Here is a 20,740-nt window from a genome sequence, read left to right on the forward strand (position 1 = left end):
TAATAAACTGTAGGACTCGCTCCTGATTGGAGGAGAGCAGCGTACTCGGCATGTGGGCAGCCGAGTTGGGATTGGCGGAGGAGGACTATAAAGGAGGAGAGAGACGGCATGCACCGAGAACATCTAAGGGGAACATCTAGCTGAAGGAACACCCGTGCAGCCCCCGAGAAAGCCGGCCGGCGGTGTGCCACTCCCCTGCGGAAGTGGGGAATGTGGCCAGGGGGAACTGCCCTTCCACGGAGGTGGAAGGGATAGTAGCCAACCCGGGAAGAACCAGCAGCAAACCCGGGGAGGGCCGAGCAGACGAAAGAACAGCGCAGGGTCCTGTGTCGTTCCTCCACGAAGAGGGGGAGCGACATAATGGTGCCGTGACTCGGATATGAAGCCTAGGCAGGGTTTAGTGTCGTTCCTCCACGAAGAGGGGGAACGACAGAAAGGGAAATTAAGAATAATATTTAATTTGCAATAGCAGTAATTGGATAAAATTGGGAATAAATTTAACAAAAATGCAAAATGTTTGAGAATTACAATAGCTGACAGATTAATGACAACATAAATAAATGAAAGTGTATCTCCTGTTTATAGATTGGATAAGTTTGTATTAAAATGGCAATCTTCTGAAATCTTCAGATTCAACACAATTTCCATTAAAATCCCAGATTTCTTTTTGTAGAAATCATGCATTGATCCTAAAATTTATATGGAAAAAACATATCCAGAACAAAATATTCAGAAGGAGCAAACTTTAAGGATTCACATTTCATGACTTAATGTTTAATACAAATCTATGTAAACAAGAACATTTTGTACTAGCTAAAAGGTAGACATATAGATTAGTGGATTACAAGTGAGAATTCAGAAACAGAACACTATGTCTTAGCATCAACTGATTTACTACAAAGAGCAAAAGAATAGTCTTTGCAAAAATCTTGCCAGGACCCCTGGATAACCACAAGTATAAAAATAATGTGGACCTCTGTTTAATGCCAAACACAAAATTAAGTCAGCATAGATAAAGGGGAGAAAATTACAAAGCTCTTAGAAAACACAGGATTAACACTTTGTGACCTTGGATTAGGCAGTTATTTCTTAGAATACAAAAAATACAAATAATAAAAGTCATAGGCAAATATAGCTTGTGTAATTTTATCAAAGTTGGAACAGGAGAGCTTTTAAGTGATACGGTAATAAGCCATAAGGTTCCTTACAAATCAGAGTCAACGACATTTCTGATAGATGGATCTGACAAAGCCAAGGGGCAGTATGTGGTGAGGGTGGTCCAAATGAGTAGTACTGAAGAAGAGACTGTCCACCAATGGACCAGGAGAACCGAAAGCTGGAATCTCCTGAGATTTCAAAGACACCCATGACAAAAGGAGAATTGGAGGCAAAAGAGTGAGGTTGCAGAGACTTCACTTCAGAATGTGGGGCCCCAGAAATGAAAATGTATCTATCTCCCTTGCCTCCTAGTGTTCAGAGTTTCTTGGCCCAGCACTATATTCTAGTGAGAGAACCTAGGTTGTGCTAGAGTGAGTTTGTGTGGGCAAAACAGTGCATTCTAGGTGGGGACTGTAGGTGCAAAGGAAAGTCTTGACCTAAGCAGCTATCTGGAATTCAAGGCAGGTGCTGGTGAGAAAAGGGGGTAGGAAGGCTGATATTATGACTTTGACCACAGGAAACCTTGACTAGCCATGGTCACACTTCATTGTCAGTACCCACTAAATATTTACCTATTGGTGGGCTTTGAGAAGTGGATGTCCTGCCTTTAAGTATTTCACAGATTTGGGGAACACTGTACTCCCCTGTGTCTGCATTCCCAAAATAAAAGCCTTAAATGAGCTCAACAGTGGTGGCGCCCAAATGCCATGCATGGCACTACATCATCTGAATCAACTATTTGCCTAGCCATCCTCATTTACCAGTCAATTTGATGACACATACTTAAAACAGTATCTCCAGTTCACAATGGATGCTTTGCTCTAAAGCCACAGTTGGACCCAGCTTCCAAGAAGAGCTGAGCCAAAACTGTGTTAAGAGATTCAAGTGGATGTGAAAGGAGAACCAAGCAGATGTGGAAATTTGGCTTTACCACTACATCTTTAGTTTGAATTAATACTGAAGAGGAATACATTGCTAAGAGTGCAGGCAGGATTATGGGGACAGCAATGGTGGTAAGACATCCATAGGCAAAGGAAGAGAAGATAATCTTGAGGCCATGAGGAGCAGAGAATGGACATCTGAGATCCAGGGTCTGGGAATGTGAGGAGTTAGAATGGTTAATAGGCAGTTAGGAAAGGTCCCAAGAAAATGAAATCATTGATAGGGAACACAGTGGGTCCCAAACGCATAGGTAACTGCAAGAAACTAAGCTCTGGTATCAGACCAGAACACACCACAAATCGGCATGTTCTCAACTGCATGTTCAGTAAGCGAATGTTTGTTAACTAGTCAGTAACACAGTCTTCAGGTAAACAGAAAAAATAAAGCAGACCTATGATATATGGAAACGATGTAGAAGAATTGATAAATTCACATACACTCCATATATAAGCTCCCAATACTCAGACGTTGAAAGAACCCGTCCTTGGGTATCCCTCCTGGACATCAGGAGCCTTGCTTTTCAATTCTTTGTAATTATCTATAAAATTTATTTCTCAATAAAACTTTTGTTTTTGCCCGCCCTCATTGTCTGCATCGTAATTCTTCATTTTGGTGAGACAAAGAACCGACTCCAAATTCCTATAACAGGGGCCTGCCTCCATTCTCTGCAGGTTGTTGCTTCACCTCAAATGGCCTTCCCTGCCCAATCCAACAGGGCACAACATCTACCCTATCAAGTGCAACAGGATTCCCAGCGGAATTGATTTCCGGTTCACAGTCACATTTATGCCCTCACCCTTCCTGTTTGTGGAGGGAGGCAACAGGAAGTTCCGCCCAACAGCGTCCTGCCAATCAGTGGCTTACACATATCGCAGTTTCCCGCCTCAGGCTACGTGTTGGGAACAGGACACAGGAAAGCCCTCAGGGGCTCACTGCTTCCTTTGCCTGTGAGGGGGTCCTGAATAGAGGTTTTGGTCAGGAAGAGAAGGAGGAGGTGCCACCGCGAGCAGCTGCTGTGTCGGCAGTGCTGGAGCAGGTAGAGATCTAGATAGATGGAAGCTTTCTGCGTATCGAGATGCGTCGCGTAAGTTGCCTGACAGAACGATGTTCTGGCATGTTTTCATCCATGTTATCTTCTTTGAGGGGAGAGAACGCTTGGAGGCAGAAAATATGCAGCCTGCAAGACTTCAGGAAGGTACGTATCCTCTCCCTACCCGCCGTGGGTCCTGCCAGTAAGGCCACAACCCGCCTCTGGTGTGGAATTGTCAGCGGCTCCGAGAAGCTCTGACGACACTGGCAGGCGCCATCTTTGATGGTGTGCTCTGTGTGTCGGGTGGGAGCATCCCTAGTTCCCTGAGTTCCAGTGTCCTAGACTAGCGTCTGCTACTGTCCAGAAGTCTTCTGACCGATGTGGCAATGGTGTAGGCAGAGAGGGCCCCTGGGGTTGTGTTTCCTCCTTGATCTTCTCCACAAGTTGTGGAAATTACCTCGGGGGCCGGCGCTGTGGCTCAGTGCGTTAACGCCCTGGCCTGAAGCGCTGGCATCCCATATGGACGCCGGTTCTAGTCCCGGCTGTTCCTATTCTGATCCAGCTCTCTGCTATGGCCTGGGAAAGCAGTAGAAGATGGCCCAAGTCCTTGAGCCCCTGCACCCACGTGGGAGACCTGAAAGAAGCTCCTGGTTTCTGGCTCCTGGCTTTGGATCGGCACAGCTCTGGCCTTTGTGGCCAATTGGGGAGTGAACCAGCAGATGGAAGACCTCTCTCTCTGTCTCTTCTTCTCTCTCTGTAACTCTTTCAAATCTTAAAAAAAAAAAAAGAAATTACCTTGTGTAGATGCCCTGTGACTGTCTGACAGATTCCTCTTTTATATGTCCATAGTCAAGGATCTTTCTTTATGTGGGTAAATTTCATTTTTTATGATCTGTGTGTTTATTTATTTATTTGAAAAGCACAGTAACACAGAGAGAGGGAAAGACGGATCTTCCATATGCTGGTTCACTCCTCAAATGGCTGCCATAGCTGAGGCAGAACCCAGTGGAATCTAGGAGTAAGGAATTCCATCCGGGCTTTTTACGTGGGTGGATGGCAGGCACCCAAGTACTGGAGTCATCACCGGCTGCATCACAGGCACAATTACACAGTTGACAGCCGTGATGCAACTCCAAGCAATCTGCCTCTACAGCTGATGTTCTTAGCCATGTAACTACACTGGCTTGGGCATTGAGCCACTGTGCTCCACAGTGAAATAGTGGAACTAGTATTTCAATCTCAGCAGTCTGCCTCCATAATCCTGCACACTTACCCACTGTGCTCTACTGGCACTGTCATCTGCATCTTAAATCTAACACTCTTTATTTCTACTTTTAGATAATTGCCTCCCACAGCTTCCTCTATAGGGCTTATTTGTAGTGTGTGTTTGCTTTTTTTTTTTTAATTTAAAAATTTTTTTTTTGACAGGCAGAGTGGATAGTGAGAGAGAGGGACAGAGAGAAAGGTCTTCCTTTTGCCGTTGGTTCACCCTCCAATGGCCGCCACGGCCGGCACGCTGCAGCCGGTGCACTGCGCTGATCCGATGGCAGGAGCCAGGTACTTCTCCTGGTCTCCCATGGGGTGCAGGGCCCTAGCACTTGGGCCATCCTCCACTGCACTCCCGGGCCATAGCAGAGAGCTGGCCTGGAAGAGGGGCAACCGGGACAGAATCCGGTGCCCCGACCGGGACTAGAACCCAGTGTGCCGGCGCCGCTAGGTGGAGGATTAGCCTATTGAGCCGCGGCGCCGGCTGTGTGTTTGCTTTTGAAGTTAATTCCTGAAAGCTTTTATTTGCCTTTCTCATAGGTGATTTGGCAAGAACCCAGGGAGAAGCTGCAAGTGCTGATGCTAATGATGGCTTCACTGCTGAGTCTGCCTTCTTTGTTACGGATGTGTCTGAACGCATCCTTCTGAGTGCTGGGCAACATGTCACTCCTGTTGTGGAAGACGAAACATCTCAGGTATATTGTCACCAATGTAAAAGTGGTGTGAGCTGGGGTTATGTTTATTTCTGGGGATGCTTTAAACTAAGTTCTATTTTCACCCTCTCTGAGGTGCCCTGGGTGTAGTATTTGTAGGATGAAATTGAAGTCTAATTTACCAGATTTCCTAGGACATTTGTTCAACCTTTGTAGTAGTTTCTGTTTGCAGAAGTATTAATCTGTTCTTTGGCATTTAAAATTTTGATTATCATTTATAATCTTGCAGTATGTAAGATCCTAGAACTTCTTTTCTCACCCAAGTAATGGATTTCTGCTTGTGCTGAAGTAATTAATTGCAAGCTGAACAAACATGCATGCTAATAATTGTTTTGAAAGAGCTTTATTGGTGTGTGATTAATCTTTCTTTTTAAGGTTCCTGTTTTAAAATAAGTATAAATAGATGGCACTTTTATTGAATTTACAGTGTTATTTAGCTATCACTTATGTCTGTATATTTACCATTTTAATGCATATAACTAAGTGATGGTTCAACTGTATTGTACTAATAGGCACTGTCAGTAGCAGGCTGTGAGAGTACCTGGCTGCCAGTATTGGCAAGAATGGAAATATTGTCAATCTTTGAACTAAAAAGGATCCTTGTAATTGTATTTGCACTTTTCAAAGTGTCAGTGAAAATCCTTTCTAGAGCTGTTTCTATATTAGGGATATCAGAACTATTTGTATATTAGGGAAGTCAGAGCCTCATTAAAATATTTATAGCATATATATTTTGCAGATATTTCTTCTAAGACTGTATTTCAACTTTGTTTCATGGAGTTTAATTTTTTAAAAAATAGGACAACTGTGTCCATCTTATCTGTATGACTTTTGTGTACAGTGAGAATCCTTTTGAAGGCTCATTGTACTTCTTAATTCACAGAAATATCATATTTTCCTCTTAAAGTTAGTTAGTTGTTTAGATCTAAACACTCAGCCTGCCTGGAATTGATTAAAGTGTAGCAACTCAGAGAAGAATATAGTTTGTTTTGCTAATTTTTATCATTTTTAAAGATTGATTTATTTATTTGAAAATTAGTTACAAATTGGGAGGAGACAGAATGAGAGGGAGACAAAGAGATCTTGTAACATCTGGTTCACTCCTCAAATGGCTTCAATGACAGGGACTGGACTAGGCTGAAGCTAGGAGCCAGGATCTTCATCTGGGTTTCCTACTTGGGTGGCAGGGGCCCAAGCACTTGTGCCATTTTTTGCTACATTCCCAGGCCATTAGCAGGGAACTAGATTGGAAGAAGAGTACATGGGACACAAACTGGCACCCATATGGGATGCAGCTATCACAGGCAGGAGCTTCACCCACTATGCCACAACACTGGCCCTTGTCCCCATACTTTCAATGCAATAGTCCACTTTTCCCATACTAAGTTGAAATGCCCCTTGCATCATCACACACTGTATTCCCATAGGCATTTGAAACTGTGTCATAGTCATTGGATTGTGTTATCTCATGCTGATGGTATATTAAAAACTTTGAATCACTAAAGCTTTTTAAAGTATTTATTTCAATGTTTGGGATTATTTGAAAGTTAGAGTTTTGCACAGAGAGAACAAGAGGCAGAGAGAGAGAGAGAGAGAGAGGTCATCCTTCTGCTGATTCACTCCCGAATCGGCCACAAAGGCTGGAGCAACATCATAACTGTCTTTTTCTCAAAAAGGCACAGTTTTCCCCTTACATATTTTTGAACTGTTTTACACATTTCCTCAAAATCAATTCTGTATGTCTTCTAAATGTATTTCCCAGACTGAATATTTGTGTTATGTTATCAGTATGCATTTTATTGTAATTATTTAATTAGATTTCTGAAATAAACTTTTTTATTATAAGTTAAAATCATTATCTGTGTATTTTATTTTCAAATTAATTCCATCTTCATGCATATTTCACTACTGGTTTTTGTTATGTAATCTAATAGATCTTACTGAATCTTCAAAACGATGGAGACATACTCTATTATTTTTGAAGTAGCAACTGTAAATTGAATGCTTGATATATCCTTTCTTTATATGTGAATATTTTTGTATACATACCCAATCACAGATAAATAACTCAAAGTCTATAAGGATGTAAATTGAAAAGTAAAATCATCCTTCTTGCCTTACGGAGCAACTATTACTCCTCAGACATGGTACTTTTTAATGGCTTATAGTTTGATAATAAGAGCCCTCTTCTTGGTGGCACTTTGAGAGTGTGCATAATATTCTATAATATTTTTGTACGTTTTTGACATAAATATTGGTCAGTATTTATTTTTTTTACATAATGAAAGCTGTGGAATCTGACTAAAATGTATTATGCAGGCCGGCGCCGCGGCTCACTAGGCTAATCCTCCGCCTTGCGGCGCCGGCACACTGGGTTCTAGTCCCGGTCGGGGTGCCGGATTCTGTCCCGGTTGCCCCTCTTCCAGGCCAGCTCTCTGCTGTGGCCCGGGAGTGCAGTGGAGGATGGCCCAAGTGCTTAGGCTCTGCACCCCATGGGAGACCAGGAGAAGTACCTGGCTCCTGCCATCGGATCAGCGCGGTGCGCAGGCCGCAGCGCGCCGGCTGCGGCGGCCATTGGAGGGTGAAGCAACGGCAAAGGAAGACCTTTCTCTCTGTCTCTCTCTCTCTCACTGTCCACTCTGCCTGTCAAAAAAAATGTATTGTGCAGCTCTTTGTTCCTTCTTATCAGTATTGCATTAATTTATGCAAGTAGGCATGTGAATATCCCTTTTTGTTCCTCTGTAGATTACTAATATAACTACAAAATCAGCCAAGATAATTTCTTAATGATATTTAGTAAGAGATACTGTGATTATGGTCTTAAATGGGAATCACAACATCTAGAAGCACAGTGTTTATACCTATTCAACCCTGGTTGGCCCTCTTAATTTGTATTTACTGATACTAATATGGAGAAAATACAGCTCATTTGCCAAGTGTCAGGCCCTTTTGCTTTTATGAGAATCACACTTTTATTTGTTATGAGAATTTCTTGTAATGTCCTGTTATTTTTGCTTGCTTACATTTTATTTGGATTTTTTTCATTTTCATAAATGGAGTTGACTTATAGTTGTCTCTCATTTCTATTTAATCAGCTTTTGGAATCTCTTTTATGTTGGATTCAAACAAATAATTGAGAGCTTTCCTTTATTATTTATATGTTTGCACCATTTCTCATCAGAAGTAAATATTCCATGAAGATCATAAAGGAATCATCTCCCAAGTCCCTCTTTGAGGGACAAGGTTGGATGACTTGGCAAGCTTTTCATTTAACTTATGCTCATTTCATCCAGAGCTAAGGGTTTGTGAAGTCTCTGATTTTGGTATTTGTTTGAATGAGAAAACCTGTAAATCTTTCTCCATCTTCACATATCCCCCACTTCTGTCCTTTTAGAACAAAAAGAGTAATCCCTTTTCTCATGGCCAATTCTCTAAAGCTCTATTTTGGATGTCATTCCCTTTGATTTCTCCACATCCTTTTCTGCACTGTTGAGTGCCTCTTCTCTCTCTGTATTTTCAAATTCTTCCACTATTAAGGAAAAAGATACAACAGAATTTAAATAGACTAAGTCTTCAGTCATCAAATACAAGTTCTAGCTCTTTAGACAGCATTTTCTTTTGGCTTTGCCTTTCCCTTTGCTGTCAGGCAACTTGACAGAGTTCTTGTCTCCATGGCCTTCTCTTTAGGTCAGTGTCATCCCACTAGAGCCTTACTTCTTCATTCAGCTCCCCACCATGAAATGAAAACTGCTTGCTCACAGTGCATCAGGCACATATCATGGAATCTAAAGGTGATTTACAGGCTTTTTCTGGTTTTAGGAACAGCTCTCTCAATATCTTTTGCTGGGAGGAGAAACAGAGAATTGATTTTGATGGAAAAATGAGATCAAGAGAGAATTATTTATTTTTATTTTTAAGGTAGGAGAGTCTAGATTATGCTTGGATATTGATGCATTAGTGTGGGAAAATTTGAAAAGAAGCCAAGGGCAAGATACTTCCTCTAAGAAAATCATGTATTCTATATCTGAAATTCACTCCATCCTGGCTATGCTCAGAAAAATTTTTGAACAAGCTTTTGTCTTTTATCAAAATTTGCTTTGAATTAGTTATTTTTGTCTTTTATTCTTTATGAACTGCTGGAGAGCAGCAATAGCATATCTTTTATCTTTGAATCTAATACTATCAGTATATTAAACCTGGAGGGTATGCAAATAATGCTCTTTATCATTTTAAAAATATATGACTGTACAACACAAAGAGTGAACCTAATGTAAATTATGTATTTTATCATGTATTGACATTGCTTCATCAATTGTAATGAATGTACCATTCCCATGCAAGATGCTAATAACATATAAACTAGATGTGTAGGAGACAGAGTCTATAGGAATTCTCTACTCTGTTCAAGTTTGCTAACCTGCTGAAACAAATGAAATAAAAAAATAATGAATCTGAGACATTATTTTATGAACTCGTGTCTATGATGTGTTTTTGAGTTGAAATACACTCAACAATGTTTATTACAATTCTTTCAAGTATTTCTTGGACAACAGTGACTATAGCATATGCTTCTTTTAAATTTTGGTTATGTGTGAGTAACTGTTACTTGCTTTCTAGGTGGATGCTGACAACCGTAATATCCATGGCAACAGACCTTCAGGATCATATAGGAAAGTTACACTTGGGTGTCTTAACTCTCTAATGGATCATGCTGGCCGCTTTAATCACACATGCTTCTTCAGTGTAGATATTATTTCTACAGGTAAAATTAACAATTTTTATATTATGTATTTACTTTTTAAAAATTACAAGAATAGATTTCATGCATTTCATACAGATTTAAGAAGATAAACGTTTTTCTCTCCCTCCCCCCTCCCTCCTTCAATTGCCCTCCTTCATTCCTTTCTTTTTTTCTTTAATTTCTGCAAAGACATAATTTCAATCTACTGTATAATCACAGGATTAATTGACCACTAAACATAATATTCAACAAATAAAAAGTAGGAAAACCACAGTTCTACAGGAGTGTAAATAAGGACTAATAACAACAATAGTATTACACGATGTTCATTTCATTCTTATGCAGTTTTGTATTCTGTATTAACTGTCACATATCAGAGAAAAAACAGTTGTCTTTTTCAAACTAGCTTATTACAATAATCATCATGGCTTCCAGTTGCATCCATTTTATTTCAGAAGACAAGATTTCATTCATGTTTTATGGCCAAGTAGTATTCCATATTGTATATATACTACATTTTCTTTATCCAGTCTTAAGTTGATGGACATATGGATTGATTTTCATATGTTAGCCACTATGAATTAAGCTGCAATAAATATAGTGGTAGAGATGTGTCTTTCATATGCTAATTTGATTTTGTTTGGGTAAATTCCCAGGAGTGGGATGGCAAGTGTGGGGAGCAGGGCCTGTCTCCTGCAACATGGCGAAATAAGTACTGAGACTACTGAGACTAGACTAGACCACTGAGACTATTAAGACTAACTCTGTGCATCTGATCTTCCATCATATGGTGCTGAGAGAGAGTAAAAAAATCTTACACAGCTACTTCGTTAATTAGCTGATTCCTGACCCAACCCCTGTTTGGAAGAAAGCGGCGTGCTCAGCACGTGGGCAGCAGAGCACGGATTGGTGGGAGAGGACTATGAAAGAGGGAGAGAGACAACATGCGGGGCCCCCTGAGAGAGTAGGTCGGACAGCTCGTTGGTGCCGCTCCTCCGCGAAAGCAGGGGAGTGGTGGGGGTGTTGCTCCTCCGCGGAGGCGGGGGAGCGGCAGCAAATCCAGGAAGGACCGGTGTCGTTCCTCCGCGAGTGGGGGAGCGACAGCAAGGTCCTAGGGTAGATCTATTTTCAGATTTCTGAGGAAATTCCTTCCATCTTCCATAATGGTTGGTATTAGTTTACATTCTCATCAACAGTGTATAAGGGTGCATTTTTACCCACATCCTTGCTGTCATTTATTGCATTTTGATTTTTGGATGACAGCCATTCTAACTGCAGTGAGGTGAAACTTCATTGTGGTTTTTATTTGCATTTCTCTTATGGCTAGTGACCCTGAATATTTTCTCATGTGTCTGCTCTTCATTTGAATTTCATCCTTTGAAAAATACCTGTTCATTTCCTTTGCCAATTTCTTAACTGTGTTGTTTGTTTTGTTGCTGTTTAGATTCTTGGACTCTTTATAGATTCTCGATATTAATCCTTTATTAGCTGCCTAATTTGCCTCTTCACTTTTTAAAAATATTTTATTTATTTGAGGGGCATAGTTATAGAAAGAGGAAGAGAGAGACAGAGAGAAAGGTCTTCCATCCACTGGTGCACTCCCTAAATGGCTGCAGTGGCTGGAGCTGGGCCAATCCCAAACCAGGAGCCAGGAGCTTCTTCTGATGTGGGGGTCCAAGCATTTGGGCCATCTACCACTGCTTCCCCAGGTTATAACAGAGAGCTGTATTGGAAAAGTCACAGCCAGGACCCCAAACAGCTCTCATATGGGATGCTGGCGCTACAGGCAGAGGTTTAACCCACTATATCACAGCACTGGCCCTGCCTCTTCACTTCGTTTAATGTTTCCTTTGCAGTGCAGAAGCTTCTTAGCTTGATGTAATCACGTTTGTCTATTTTTGCATTTTTGGCTATGTTTCTGTGTGCTTTTCCATTTGTTGAAGAGACTGTCCTTTCTCTAGGGATTGATTTCAGATCATTTGTAAAAGATTAGTTGGTTATAACATAGATTAATTTCTGAGATTCCCATTCTATTCCATTGGTCTACATGTCTATTTTTGTACCAGTGCCAGGCTGTTTTGATTATAACTTCTCAGTAATACATCTTGAAATCTGGTATTGTGATGCCTCCATTTTTGTTTTTGTTTTATAAGATTGCTTTAGCTATTCAGGGTCTCTTCTGTTTCCATATGAATTTTAGCATTGCTTTTTTTAGATCAGAGAAGAATGTCATTGATATTTTGTTTGGGATCATAATGAATCTGTAAATTGCTTTCGGTTGTACAGACATTTTAATGATATTAATTCTGTCGATCCACAAACATGGATTTTCTTGTCTTCTTTTTCATTTCATTGTTTAATTCTTGTAATTTTCATTGTGGAGATCTTCGCATGCTTAAATTAATTCCAAAGTATTTAAACTTTTTGTAGCTATTGTGAATGGTACTGATTTTACAAGTTCTTCCTCAGCCATGGCATTGTCTATGTATACAAAGTCTGTTGATTTTTGTGTGTTGATTTTATATCCTGCCACTTTGCCAAGCTCTTATTAGTTCTAATAGTCTCTTAGTGGATTCTTTGGATCCTCTATGTTTGGATCCTGTCATCTGAAAACAGGAATAATTTGACTTCCTCCTTCCCAATTTGTATTCCATTGATTTCTTTTTCTTGCCTAATGGCTCTGGTTAAAGCTTGCAGAACTATATTGAATAACAATGGTCAAAGTGGGCAACCTTTGGCGGTTCCAGATCTTAGTGGAACTGATTTCAACTTTTCTCCATTCAATAAGATGCTGGCTATGTGTCTGTCATATATTGCCTTGCATTGATTGTGTTGAGGAATGTTCCTTTTATACCCAATTTAGGCTTTTAATCTTGAAAGGATGTTGTGTTTTATCAAATGCCTTCTCTGTATCTATGGAGATAATCATCTGGACTTTTATTTTTCAATTGGTTAGCCTTATATGTTTTTTAACTTTTATTAAATAAGTATAAATTTCCAAAGTATAGCTATGGATTACAGTGGCTTCCCCCCCGTAACTTCCCTCCCACCTGCAACCCTCCCATCTCCTGCTCCCTCTCCCATTCCATTCACATCAAGATTCATTTTCAAATAACTTTATATACAGAAGATCAATTTAGTATATATTAAGTAAATATTTCAACAATTTGCACTCACACAGAAACACAAAGTGTAAAGTACTGTTTGAGTACTAGTTATAGCATTAATTCACAAGGTACAACACATTAAGGACAGAGATCCTACATAGGGAGTAAGTGCACAGTGACTCCTGTTGTTGACTTAACAAATTGACACTCTTGTTTATGGTGTCAGTAATCTCCCTAGGCTTTTGTCATGAGTTGCCAAGGCTTTGGAAGTTTCTTGAGTTCGCCAACTCTCCGATCTTTTTTAGACAAGGTCTTAGTCGAAGTGGAAGTTCTCCCTTCAGAGAAAGGTACCTCCTTTGATGGCCTGTTCTTTCCACTGGGATCTCACTCACAGAGATCTTTCATTTAGGTCTTTTTTATTTTTAGCCAGAGTGTCTTGGCTTTCCATGGCTAAAATACGGTTATGGGCTCTTCAGCCAGATTCAAATGCCTTAAGGGCTGATTCTGAGGCCAGAGTGCTGTTTAGGACATCTGCCATTCTATGAGTCTGCTGTGTATCCTGCTTCCCATGATGGATCGTTCTCTCCTTTTAAATTCTATCAGTTAGTATTAGCAGACACTAGTCTTGTTTTTGTGATCCTTTGACTCTTAGACCTATCATTATGATCAATTGTGAACTGAAACTGATCACTTGGACTAGTGAGTTGGCATTGGTACATGCCACCTTAATGGGATTGAATTGGAATCCCCTGGCATGTTTCTAACTCTACCATTTGGGGCAAGTCCAATTGAGCATGTACTGAACTGTATATCTCCTCCCTCTCTTATTCCCACTCTTATATTTAACAGGGATCACTTTTCAGTTAAATTTCAACACCTAAGAATAATTGTGTGTTAATTACAGAGTTCAACCAGTAGTATTAAATAGGACAAAAAATACTAAAATGGATAAAGCATTAAGTTGTTCACCAACAGTCAGGGCAAAGGCTGATCAAGTCACTGTTTCTCATAGTGTCCATTTCACTTCAACAGGTTTCCTTTTTGGTGCTCGGTTAGTTGTGACCGATCAGGGAGAACATATGATATTTTTCCCTTTGGGACTGGCATATTTCACTCAGCATAATGTTTTCCAGATTCCTCCATTTTGTTGTAAATGACCGGATTTCATTTTTTTTACTGCTGTATAGTATTCTATAGAGTACATATCCCATAATTTCTTTATCCAGTCTACTGTTGATGTGCATTTAGGTTGATTCCAGGTCTTAGCTATTGTGAGCTGAGCTGCAATAATCATTGAGGTGCAGACCGCTTTTGTGTTTGCCAATTTAATTTCCTTTGGGTAAATTCCAAGGAGTGGGATGTCTGGGTTATATGGTAAGGTTATATTCAGGTTTCTGAGGAATCTCCAGACTGACTTCCATAGTGGCTTAACCAGTTTGCATTCCCACCAACAGTGGGTTAGTGTCTCTTTTTCCCTGCATCCTCTCCAGCATCTATTGTTGGCAGATTTCTGAATGTGAGCCATTCTAACCGGGGTGAGGTGAAACCTCATTGTGGTTTTGATTTGCATTTCCCTGATTGCTAGTGATCCTGAACATTTTTTTCATGTGTCTGTTGGCCATTTGGATTTCCTCTTTTGAAAAATGTCTATTGAGGTCCTTGGCCCATCTCTTAAGTGGGTTATTTGTTTTGTTTTTGTGGAGTTTCTTGATCTCTTTGCAGATTCTGTTTATTAATCCTTTATCTGTTGCATAGTTTGCAAATATTTTTTCCCATTCTGTTGGTTGCCTCTTCACTTTCCTGACTGTTTCTTTTGCAGTACAGAAACTTCTCCATTTGATGTAATCCCAATTGTTAATTTTGGCTTTGACTGCCTGTGTCTCCGGGGTCTTTTCCAATAAGTCTTTGCCTGTGCCTATATCTTGCAGGGTTTCTCCAATGTTCTCTAATAATTTGATGGTGTCGGGTTGTAGATTTAGATGTTTAATCCATGTTGAGAGGATTTTTGTTGGTGAGGTATGTTTCTTGCAAGAAGCAAATAGATGGGTATTGTGTTTTAATCCATTAAGCCATTTTGTATTTTTTATTTGGAAGATTTAGGCTATTTACATTTAACATTATTGTTGATAAGTAATGACTTGGTCCTGCAATTTTTCTTCCTTCACATTTTTTATCTTTCTTTTTTTTTAAAAAGATTTATTCATTTATTTGAAAGTTAGAGTTACAACGGGAGAGGAGAGACAGAGAGAGGGAGGGAGGGAGAGAGAGAAAATGGTCTTCCATCTGCTGGTTCACTCCCCAGTTGGATGCTATGGCTGGAACTGTGCTGATCAGGAGCCAGGAGCTTCTTCCGAGTCTCCCACGTGGGTGCAGGGGCCCAAGGACTTGGACCATTTTCTACTGCTTTCCCAGGACATAGCAGAGAGCTGGATCAGAAGTGGAGCAGCCGGGACTCAGCTGGCTCCCATATGTGATGCCAGCACTGCAGGCGGTGGCTTTACCCTCTACACCACAGTTCTGGCCCTGATAATTTCTTTTTTTTTAAATATTCGTTGAAGCCTCTTTAAAAAGAGTTATTTATTTCTTTGAAAGTCAGAGTTACACAGAGAGAGAGAGAAAGAGAGAGAGGGAGAGAGAGAGGTCTTCCATCTGATGGTTCACTCCCCAATTGGCCGCAATGGCTGGAGCTGTGGCGATACGAAGCTAGGAGCCAGGAGCTTCTTCTGGGTCTCCCACGCGGGTGCAGGGGTCCAAGTACTTGGGCCATCTTCCACTTCTTTCCCATTCCACAGCAGAGAATTGTATCATAATTGGAGCAGCTGGGTCTCGAACCAGAGCCCATATGGGATGCCGGCGCTTCAGGCCAGGGCATTAACCTGCTGTGCCACAGCCCTGGGCCTCCCGATAATTTCTTAATCCATTCATCACTTGATGGACATCTGGGTTGATGTCATATCTTTGCTATTGTGAATTCAGTGATAGTAAACGTGGGGGTACTGATAACTATTTCATATGCAGCTTTAATTTCCTTTCATCAAATTCCGAGGAATGGGATGAGTGGCTCATATGGTATATCTGTTTTCAGCTTTCTGAGGTTTCTCCATACACTCTTCTACAATTGCTGCACCAATTTACATCCCCACCAACAGTGGGTTAGGGTACCTTCTCCCCCACATCCTCACTAGCATTTGTGGTTCTTTGATTTTTGGATGATAGTCATTGTAACTGGGGTGAGGTGAAACTTCATTGTGGTTTTTATTTGTACTTCCCTGATGGCCAGTGATCCTGAGCAATGTTTTGTGTCTGTTGGCCACTTGAATTTAGTCTTTTGAAAAATTCCTGTTCAAGTCCTTTGCCCATTTCTTAATGAGATTATTTGTTTTGTTTTTGAGTTTCTTTGGCTCCTTATAGGTTCTGGATATTAATTCTTTATCAGTTGCATAATTTGTAAATAATTTATCCCATTTTGTTAGTTGCCTCTTCACCTATTTTTTTCAGAAGCTTCTCATCTTGATGTAATCCCATTTTTCTATTTTGGCTTTGATTGCCTGTGCTTTTGGGATCTCTCCAAGAAGTCTTTGCCTATGTCAATGTCTTGCAGAATTTTCCCAATATTTTCCTCTAGGAATTTGATGGCATCAGGTGGTAGATTTAGATACTTGATCCGTTTTGAGTTTATTTTTGTGTAAGGTATCAGGTAAGGTTCTTGCTTCATACTGCTGAATGCAGAGATCCAATTTTCCTAGAACTATTTGTTGAAGAGAGTGTCCTTTCTCCAGGGTTTGATTTTAACTTCATTGCCAAAGATTAGATGGTTGTAGATGTATGGATTGATTTCTGGAGTTTCTATTCTGTTCCATTGGTATACAAGTCTATTTTTTTCAGCACCAGGTTGTTTTGATTATGGCTGCCCTGTAGTATGTCTTGAAATCTGGTATTGTGATGGCTCCAGCTATGATCTTGTTGTATAAGATTGTGTTAACTATTCAAGGTGTCTTGTGTTTTCCTTATGAATTTTAGTATCAGTTTTTCTATATTTGAGAAGAATGTCATTGGTATTTTGATTGGGGTTGCACTGAATTTGTAAATTGCTTTTGGTTTTATTGGCATTTTAATGATATTAATTATTCCAATACACAAACATGGAAGATTTTTCCATTTTTTGTATCTTCTATTTCTTTAATATTTTGTAATTTTCATTGTAGAGATCCTTGGTTACATGTATTTATTTATTTGAAAGTCAGAGTTATACAGAGGGGGAGAACGAGAGGCAGAGAGAGAGAGTGAGAGAGAGAGAGAGTTTCCATTGTTTGATATTTGAAAAGACTTAGGGAAACCTTGGGTGCATGAGAAGAACAACAGAAAATTAATAAGCTTTGGATATAATAATTCTAGTAAGTAAGCATTTAGATCTATGAATCTGAGATGTATGTGTATAGGTGTACACATTTTGGAGTTTTAAACCTATGGCTGTCATTTAGAGTCCCACAAAGGTACAGTTAAAGAAAACATAAAAGAGGAAGAGACTAACAGATCTATTGCATATTTGCGTCATTCTAAAATTTATTTGTAATAGAACTATGGAGGGATTAAGGACTATGAAAAGAGGTAGGAAATCCTGGATCATAAGGTGCAGCAATGCTGAACTTTAGTAGATATTTGTAACTATCTGAAGTATTTATACTGATTTACACTTCCAATAGCAGTATATGAGAATTGCATTTGCTCTAAATCCTTCCTGGTTTCTATGTATCTTGTGACTCACTTGTACCTTATTTTAAACCATCTGTACATATTCATTTTGAATTGTAAAATATAGCATATATAACATATATAGAGTCCATTCCATTTCCAAAACACCTGAGAAATTCATTTCAATTTTTCTGTGACAGAATGTCCTTCTGCTAATGCTCCTACAAATGGCATTCAACACTTTCTTGGTGCTTAGTTTGTGCCTGGTAGTATTTTGTGTTTTGTAAGTATCAATTAATTGTGCCTGAAATTCTGTGTGGTAAGTTCTACTGCTGGGCTTTTCAGTTTTCAGAGGCGAATCAAATCACAGAGAATGAACACCTTTACGGGATTTTCAAAATAAGTAGGTGCTGAACTCAGGTAGCTGGCTTAAGGCTTGTGCTATTCCCTTTGTATTTGACTGCCTCTCATGGAAGAGTTGTGATTGTTTAATACATCCTGCTCTGCTCCCAAATAGATTGTCTTTGTAGGATGTGGAGTTGTTGACACTTTTCCCCATATGACCTTGCTAAATCAGTAGAGGAGAGAAATTTGTATAGCATGATAAATTTATTTTCTGACAGTACATTTTATAGGATAACTAACTGTTTTAAAATATAAATATTCTTTAAATGCAATTGGAACTGCTTTAGGGTATTAAAACCTGGGAACATTTATGAAATACAACATTAGCAATTTTAGTAAAAGGTGAAAGATTTATATTATCTGAAGAGAAACCAGAGTATTGCAACATTAGCAAATTTAACAGCAGTTTTCACTTAATTTTTTCTTCATGGCTGTTTTAGATTTTGATCCTTATCCACATGACTGTGTAGAAGTTACCTTTTTCATCCAGCCAGACATGCAAAGAAGGAAGGTCCTGTCAGTGAAGCCTCGGAGACACAAGCGTCTGTGTGAGGTTTGAATATTGCACTTGTGATTTGTTTCTAGTTGTCCTTTATTTAGCAATAATTTCTGCTGCTCAGGATTCTGTTACGTGGATTGAGAAATCTAACACAAAATATATTTTTGTCAAGGAGGCGACTATTTACTTATCTTAAAGGCTGTACTTATGAACTGATATAGGGAATAATGTGGATCATTCATGTATTTAATTTGTTAAATATGTAGTTTCATTGGGAAATAATAAAATGTTCAGAGAACAAAAGCATAAAACAAACCATGTTTTAGGGTCTACTAGATTAAAAAAATGGATGGAGTGGTAGATGTGTTTACTAGTAAAGTCTAGGTGTACTTTGGTAGGTAATGGAGCCAGAATGTGCACAGAAATTCAGTTTGAACAATGGTACAGATGAAATAATGATCTTAGTATGTGAGAGAGGAAGTAGGATAAAAATGATAGTCTGCTTATCTCCAAATTTCTATTTTACTTAATCCTTTGACTTTAATTTGCAGAGATTATGGACACTGAGTAGTATTTATTGCAAGGTTTCTCTGCAGAGACACAGGTCCCTAACCTAGATATTCTGATCAAATTGATATGAAGTGGGTCTGGGCACAGGTGTGTTTACAAAGCACCCCAGGTGTTCGCCATGTGCCAACTAGGTTAGGGATTACTGTTGGGCATGCAGCTGAGAACCAGAGGGAGGTGCAGAGCAGGTTTTATGTGATACTTTTATGTAATCATTTCCATCATTTACCTCCACAGGTGTGCATTACTAGTGTAAATGGAAGAAATGGGGTGATAGGTAATTCTACCGTCTTCATCTTGGATTGTGTGAAACTTCCTGATGGATATGTGCCTCGAATCCATGATGTTGTCAATGCCGTCGTAGTGGAGACCGTTTATTTAGGCTATGTTTGGAGGGCAGTTTCCATCATCCCTGTGGCACCAATGTAAAAGCACAACCTGTTTATTCTCTGTGCATTCTTTCTTCTTTGGGTAGTTCAGGACCCAGTGCAAATATTTTTTGGAAAATTAAATTGGTAAACCTCATTAGGTATTTCTTAGATAGGTTTTCAAGTTTTTAATGCATTGAGTAAATTAAATGTATGTTCTTCAGGATGTTCATAATTTTTCATGCTTAATTAAAGGAATTGTTCTCTGCATCCTGTGTAATGACTTCCAATACTGTTTCTCTGTTTGTATCAGGGGCATTTGTATTTTAGTTAATTTATGTGGTCTTTTCCTTCTCTTGACCCCTGTTTTATACATACATTGGTAGAGATTGCTCAGTTTGCTCTGTGGTCTAGTGGGCCTTCCTAGCCACCCAGTGGTGAATTCCCAATATCTGATGTGGAGTTAAAGTCTTTACCACTAGACTTGGGCACTCCCTTTCTTGGTTCAACCCACAAATTGTGATTGCCTTTCCTGTGCCAGCTGTGGGGACTGTATCCTTGAGCTCAAGGACAGAACACAATACTGGTACCCATGGACGTATCTTCTGTTAAGCCCCTTGATTTCCTGCCTCTGGGTGAAGTAACTCCTGGAATACAAAGGAGCTAGTTGGAAACATGTTAGCTCTGGTCCCTGTGGAAGTCTTCATTCCAAAGCAACCCATGCTTTGGATACCTACATACAAGGCCACTGTTGTACGTAACAGATGCATGGGCATTGGATTCTACCCATACTCTGAATTCTCCGTGGCTGATATGTAAGGAGCTTCTGTGAGGGCAGCAAGTGAATTGTGCCAAGTGTAGTGAGGTAGGACTCAGTCCCAGCTGCTGTGTCACAAGCATTCTTCCTGAACTTGGTGATTCACTTCAGCGCACAGGCCACAGAAAGTTAAGGGAATAATCAATTTACTTTGTGCTTTTATATAGCACATCCAACATCAGCTTGTTCTCACCTCACTGGTGAACCACAGTGTACTTCGAACATTTTGCATCCAGAGACATATCAACTCCAAGGCTCTTTGCCATAGTTTGGAATACAGTATCCTTCATCACCTCACCCTCACTGGGGCACCACACTTTACAACCTCAATGGCAGAAGGACCCCCAAAGCAGAAAGTAGAGGGCTGTTTAAACAAGTGACAATGAAAGGGCATAAAAGTGCAGGGAGTTGCCTTCCAGAGATTCTGGGGCCACA

The 20,740-nt window shown here is 39.9% G+C and overlaps 1 protein-coding gene across 1 annotated transcript; it reads left to right on the forward strand.

Moving 5' to 3' along the window:
• The first annotated feature begins 1,315 nt into the window (after positions 1–1,315).
• On the forward strand, positions 1,316–19,756 carry LOC103351980 (cancer/testis antigen 55). The gene is made up of 7 exons (XM_008273235.4): positions 1,316–1,395; positions 2,989–3,136; positions 3,244–3,295; positions 4,937–5,091; positions 9,727–9,871; positions 18,495–18,607; positions 19,358–19,756. Exons 1-7 carry the CDS (start codon positions 1,316–1,318, stop codon positions 19,547–19,549), a joined length of 885 nt encoding a protein of 294 aa, XP_008271457.2. The 3' UTR covers positions 19,550–19,756.
• The last annotated feature ends 984 nt before the right edge of the window (positions 19,757–20,740 follow it).

The sequence above is a fragment of the Oryctolagus cuniculus genome, chromosome X (assembly GCF_051225735.1).
Source record: "Oryctolagus cuniculus isolate XC-2025 breed Fujian yellow rabbit chromosome X, ASM5122573v1, whole genome shotgun sequence".
NCBI lineage: Eukaryota > Metazoa > Chordata > Mammalia > Lagomorpha > Leporidae > Oryctolagus > Oryctolagus cuniculus.

Excerpts from the sequence above, each read along its gene's own strand:
- LOC103351980 (XM_008273235.4), top strand. The coding sequence starts at position 1,316 with ATGGACCAGGAGAACCGAAAGCTGGAATCTCCTGAGATTTCAAAGACA. Across the intron at positions 1,396-2,988 it reads GGAGAATTGGAGGCAAAAGA|GCTACGTGTTGGGAACAGGA; the intron begins GTGAGGTTGCAG and ends TTCCCGCCTCAG. Across the intron at positions 5,092-9,726 it reads TGGAAGACGAAACATCTCAG|GTGGATGCTGACAACCGTAA; the intron begins GTATATTGTCAC and ends CTTGCTTTCTAG.